At 37.0% G+C, this 6629-nt stretch overlaps 1 protein-coding gene across 3 annotated transcripts in view; it reads right to left on the reverse strand.

Annotated features, from left to right (window-relative positions):
• LOC137004961 (nuclear GTPase SLIP-GC-like) overlaps positions 1-6421 on the reverse strand; it is a 31606-nt gene extending 25185 nt beyond the window's left edge. The window contains exons 1-4 of one of the 3 annotated variants that reach the window (XM_067365698.1): positions 6293-6408; positions 6005-6067; positions 3723-3755; positions 3561-3623 (exon numbers count right to left, since the gene is read on the reverse strand). In XM_067365698.1, coding sequence (XP_067221799.1) covers positions 3561-3623; positions 3723-3735 — 76 coding nt within the window. In that variant the 5' untranslated portion in view covers positions 3736-3755; positions 6005-6067; positions 6293-6408. Of the gene's footprint in view, positions 1-3560; positions 3624-3722; positions 3756-5618; positions 5698-6004; positions 6068-6292 lie in introns of those variants that run through there. The other 2 variants (XM_067365697.1, XM_067365696.1) reach the window with 2 other exon arrangements.
• Positions 6422-6629: the final 208 nt, after the last annotated feature.

The raw sequence follows: 6629 nt of genomic DNA on the forward strand, positions 1-6629 counted from the left end.
GATTACATAAACACAGAAGGTTTGTTTTCGATTTGACTTACATGATTTAAAACCTGACATCTTAACGTTTTTTTAGACATAAGTGTAATTTTTCTGTGATTAGTATTCACTAAGTTACAGTTAATTTTCTGAGAACTATCAGATTGGACTTCAGAGGGAGACGAGAAATCACGCATCATGTTAGTTTTCTTTATTTTGCAAAAAGCACAACATTGTGTTTTTACTCTGAGTGTATACAAATAAAAGAACATATTCTATAGTTTCAATTGATATATTACTTATGTCTCTATGACAAAAAATGACAGAGTATTTTAAGTCTGTTTTGCTGCAATGTGAAAAAAAACCTGCAAAACGCGCCGGCGTGTTTTCAGACCTCAGACAGCAAATGCACTCGTGCCCATCTGTTCGCCCATGGGCGTGCTGGTCTGAAAACAAGGTGTGTTCAGGTGCATTGTTGGCGTGTTGCTGTTTTGAGGAAACGACTGACCAACAAAAACCTGGTCTAAAGTCATTGATGCAGTATTTTTTGTTATTTAAAGGGCGTATTAGTAATGTGCACCTAGAGGCTGGTGCACAACATGCGTACACTCTTCTTGTTATACACACAGGGACGCGGCAGCACACAAACAGGCCAAATATTAAAAATAAAAGGATTCCTCTCTGGAGAAGCGCTCAGTCTTTCCGCTTGCAAATTCCGCCATTTAAATAGCGAATCCGCCATGGTGCGAGCACAACTGGCTTTTAAAGGGAATGGGAGATGACACTCTGATTGGTTTATTGCACATTACGTCCAAAACACACCCATGACTCATTAAGAGAATAGGTATAACCCTTTTGGACCATGTGCCTGGCGCACCAACCATTTTTTCCATTGTTAAACTAGCAAAAGTGGACACATGCGTCATGCGCTTTCAGATCATGAGCTTAGATCGTTAAAATAAGGCCCTGAGTGTCATTAATGGCGAACATCTGCTGTTAGCAAGAAGTACTGAAGGAAAGAGAAACAGCAACTACAACTGACTTCCAGCCTTAAATAAAATCAACTGAAGATAAATAAGACAATATTACCAGCTTCATTTATTACTAACCAGATTGATTTTCTTTCTTTCTTTCTTTCTTTCTTTCTACAGAAGTTATGTCTACAGAAGTTCTTATTGAGAATTAACAGAGGTTTCGATGTTTTATTGAAAATGTTTCGTTCAGTGTTTGCTATAGTTGGTCTCTTGACCCTTGACTCAGTGGTTGATCTAGGATTTTTTAAAAACACAATGGGGGTTTCCACTGTTCCATAGGCAATGTCTATACATTCCATTTTAAATAGAAGCCACACGTTCCTCTGATAATGTGATTCTTTGGGTCAGCAGAGTATAAAGCTCAAGCTGGGTATGTGAACATCTCTCCTTGTATTTTTTTCTCTCCTATGCTGACATGTATATAAAAAATAAACAAGAGATCTCTTGGCAAAATAACTGGTGTCCGGTCCCATAAATTAAACTACAATGGGGAAAAGATTAATTTTTATTAATTTTTAAAGTGTAGGAATTGAGGCTGAACCAGACAAATGTATCTTCCAGATGATGTTCAAACATAATTCCATACAAAACTTATCTCAACACTCCAGATCCCAAATCAGATTGTAACGAGTATAATATTACCCGAATTTTATTAGTAATGCGTTATATTACTGCTTTACTGCAAAAGGTAATATATTACTGTTATATAATTACTTTTGTAATGTGTTACTCCCAACATTGCTACTGGAAGTATAATGAGCAGCAATAAACTACATACTTCTGTGGTTATTTTGGTGAAAGTAACTCAAAAGTAACACAAAAAAGTGTAGCGCATTACTATTCAGAGACAGTAATATTGTAATGTAACTAATTACTTTCAAATGACAGTAACTAGTAATATATAATGTATTACATTTTGGAAGTAACTTGCCCAAATGTTCTGTTATGTTGGGATTTAAAGGGTTTTGTTGTCTGTGACTTGGGGTTTATCATTGTGCTGAAGAGTAGAGCTTCATGTGAAAAGCCATAGTTGCCAATGCAGTGATGTCTTCAGTTTCATTACCCCATAGCTGTTGTCAAATAATGGTGAACTCCTAGAGTTTGTAGTTAAATTGATGTTTTTAGTAAGGCTGTCAATCAATTAAAAATTTTAATCTAATTAATTACATACTCTGTGATGGTCATGCTCAGACATGGTCATCCACACAAACACTAAAAAGTTCCCTACCTACGTGATCTGCGAGCCCGATACTCACAATAAAGTACCCGTCACTCTCACTGTAATTCTTTCTTGCCCTCTTTGCAAAAAAAAAAAAAAGTGATTTTATAGCTTTGTAAGAGAAGATGCTTTTTTGCTAAACCTAAAAAGTATTAAAAAGTAGAATTTAGAAGTTATATTAACTAATAATATAATTTTCTACCATATACAATTGAATGCACCTAGCTAACAACAACTTGCTTTGTTCTGGTTTCACCTTACTCCAGTCTGAACTAACTGATTTTATAGGTAGGCCTAATTTATTACACATTGTCATTTAAATAACCTGAAAATATTGTGGATTATTAAGGCTAATTTTACTAACCACTCTTGCTAAATGGGGTAAGCACACTTATGTTCTCATTTCAGAGTTGTTCGAGTAAATGATTCATTATAGACCATGTGGACAGATCAGTTGTTGTCATGATTCATTAAAATGAATCTGTTCAAATGAGTCATTAGGTCGTGAATTGGACATTAGCAGACGTTGACGCGTTGCGTGCGAATCGTGACTGTTATTAGGATTTGTCAACACAGAAAACACTTCACCACTGGATAGGATTTTCTTTTTGTTTACTGAAAGTGTGGTTTATGTCAGCTGCACGTGCAGGGCGCCTGTCAGAGAAGATGAGGTGACGTTCTTTTGAGCACTATTCACACCCAGCGGTTATTCAGGAAAAACATTCTCCGAATGCGCCTCGTGAAACATGGATTCGGTCTAACAAACTTTTAGCATTGTATCAGTTGATTTAGATTATTATGTGTGAGGTAGAGAGAGTGCAAAGACGGTGCTTACTTTGAAGACAAGGAGAGTTCGCACGCACGAACGGCTCCAGGTTCAAAGGTCAATGGAATGGATTAATCTGCGTTATTTTTTTTAACGCGTTATTTTTTTCTCAGATTAATTCATCGAAATTAACGTTTTATTTTGACAGCCCTAGTTTTTAGGTTTAATTATTTCACTTTGTTCAGTTGAGATTTAGATGCACAAAGTATTTGAGCAGTGTTTAGTTTAATATATATTAACAAACATTCTGTTTAGTGGACTAATAATATACTCACATTACTAACACTGTATAAATATTTGAATTTAAATGGTTTTGCAGTGAAATTACGGTTTTTGTTTTGTTTTACAGATTATCTATGTAATTCGTCAGATTTTTAACAGACATTCTATGGAGACTCTGCAGTCAGAAAATTATATTAATTATATACAATTTTTTTACAGTGTAGCTAGCTACTTTGTCTCTGAATTAAATTAAAGGTAGATAGATTGAGATTTCACTTGCCTGTTGTCAGCAGTGACTCTATGCTCGAGTCAGACGATCGATGATCTCGCTTTCTTTTAGTACCTATGAGAGAATTCATTCCACTTATTACATTTCCTCAACCACTGACTGTAAAGCAAACACACAATGATCTTTTTTTTTATATTTGAGAAACTTTTATACCTTGGCTAGGCATTGTGAGATCGATGGAAAGTCCTGGAGAGGAAAAAAACATACACTCAGATCAAAGATTCTTTATTCAACTTACATCTAAATTGCCTGTTATCTGTACATGTTCACATACTTAATCAAACTTCAAGAGTCATGTGTGCTGGGTGTTTTCAACCTCAAACATGTAACTCTGTCTAGGTCACTCAACATCTTTGCAGTGATGCCCCTTTTTGTCAGAGTCAAATAGACGTATAAGATCCGCTCCCTAGGCTATATTATCTCAGGGCTAACTTATTCTGGTCACTATCATACCTCCCTAGGCCTACGGTCCAGATAATAACCATGCCGACCCGTGTGGGGTGAGTTGTTCTCACATTCAGACTCTGTTTGCACTAGTGCATTTTAGTTTTAAAATGCATACATTTTGCTATGGTTACAATTGACCCTTCACAAAGACACGCCCCCTTAGTTACCGTTGCTTTGTCCGACAAGCCATGGCGCTGTCACGCCACACAGAGTACATGGAAAAATACATCGCGGAACAAAGAGGACACTGACAACACGTCGACTGACAAGACAGAGCAGGTTACTTATGATGTTAAACAAAGTCCCAGCTTTCAAGCTGTGTAATTTTTAAAGAAATTCTAACAATAATAAACGTTTTGTGGCTCTTTAATGTGTCGTGACAGATCGCTGTAGCGCCTCAGCTCAAGCGGCTCATGAACCGATCATCTCTTCCTACTAGTTCATTTATAGCATCAAATAAACATGAATGAACATCAGAAGGTATGTTGTTTCAAACACAGAAAAACGTAAATACATCATTTTCAAGTTCAAGTCCACCGAGGTTAATCTTCTAACTCCTGACTACTTTGTCGGACAAAATGATGGATTCGGCGTTATGACTGGTTAGATCACTTGTCAATCAAACTCGTTTACACTACTTCGACATTTTTAACCTCGAAAATGGAGACTTTCGAAGACCCCGTTTTAGTCTGAAAACTCAGGGATTGCGTTTCAGTGTAAACTGACCAAAATGGAGACTTTTGAAAATGAAGGCATAGCTGCCCTCATTACACTACCGGAACACAACAATAGCAGACCAGGGTTGCATTTCCCAAAAGCATTGTAAGCCTAAGTTGATTGTAGAGACCGTTGGTGACAGTGTAAACAATAACATGGAGATGCCCTTACAAAAAAGAACTGCAGTACACTGAAGTACAACTGCAGTAAAATTGCAGTTGTATTGCAGCTATACTGCAATATTGCAGTTTTTTCGTGTCCAAAAAACAGCAGTTTTCTATATGTAAAAACTGCAGTAATCTTTTGTAAGGGTGTGTTCACTATTTACTGCTCCTAATGTGTGTGCACTAACTTAGATGGGTTAAATGCAGAGTACAAATTCAGAGGGTTACCATACTTGGCCTTCATGTCACTTTTTCTCCTTTTCCATCTACAAACCTATTCTACTCACAGGTGATCGGAGGATAGTGCGTGTGCCCTCCCGCTTTGTTGCAATTTGATGTTTTTGCCTTTCAAACTCCGAGTGGTTTCAGTTCAGTATGTTACAGGCTCATTTATTGAAAATAAATAATTGATAATAAATAATATTGATTATAATGAATAATAATGGGCTTGTTTTGGACTTGTTTTTGAAGCTGCGGTTGCCCTCTACTGCATGCATATTGATAGCACATGAAAACAATTATTCCACATCATTTCTTAGTTAATTTGAGAAAATTTTTTGACCCCCCCCCCCACCCCAAAATATTTTTTCGTTGCCTCTGGGCAACATTATGCAACAGTGGTACAAAATCATAGAGAAAATGATCAATGATCAGAGGGCAATACAAAATCACAAATGTTTTTTTAAAAAAATGTCAAAAAATCATTGAAGGGTTTGTTCACCCAAAAATGGAGGTGGTGTCATTTGTTGCTCGCCCTCACGTTGTTCTGCACCCATGGGGCCGTTGTTCGTCTTCGGAGCACAGATTAGGATGTTTTAACAGAGGTGTACGTTACACATTTTACACATCGCTTTGGGTGTTCCTGCACAACCAGAAACCCTGCATCTTCCCTTCTTATAACACATTATTGCCAATATGAGCTATTGTCCAAGACATCCTTGAAAAGTACCCCTTATCGCATAACGTTGCCTCAAAGAAAAACTGAATTTCTGAACATGCAAATAAAAAACCTTGAGAAAAGTCTTCTTTACACCTTCATATACACACATATCTTTTATGTACAGTTCATATCATTTTAAATAAGAATACTAAAGCGAATAATCTTGCCTTCTTCTCACACCATGTGCTCCTGTGACCATGTGTCAGAAAAGGACATCCCACCTTTTGTTTCTGAAACGCAGTGGAAATGCAAGAGTATAGGAGGATCGTTTTTATTTTAAAACAAAAATGCACTATTGTGAACATATCCACCCTCACGACCCACTCTAAGGTGACTGGGACAATATCATGCAGGTCTTACTATTTGCAGAGGAAAAAGCTAAATACACCAATCTATGCCAGAATGTAATCTGGGAAATCTGTGGATCAGAATGTACAATCACAGATAAAGCTTACCCTATCCTTCGTCTGTGTATATGTGTCTCTAGGAAAGGTCAGGTGTGTCTTAAGGCTTGGATATGAAGCGCTACTTTCCTCTTCTTGCTGCTCATTGAGATGTTCGTGTGCTCTTCTCTCAGATTAAAGGAAGTGAGGGCTACAAAACACTTCCTCTCATGCAGTCAGTGTGAGGTGCTGACATACTTACATACGCAATTACAAATGTTATATACCCGATTCATTGCATTTCCTGTTTCCTGTATCAATGCACTTGCTGTTTGCAAAGGTAATGCAATGGTAATACATTTTTAATTGTACATTTGATCAGATTACTGACTATCTTTCTAGGCATCTC

Source organism: Chanodichthys erythropterus, chromosome 17 (assembly GCF_024489055.1).
Source record: "Chanodichthys erythropterus isolate Z2021 chromosome 17, ASM2448905v1, whole genome shotgun sequence".
NCBI lineage: Eukaryota > Metazoa > Chordata > Actinopteri > Cypriniformes > Xenocyprididae > Chanodichthys > Chanodichthys erythropterus.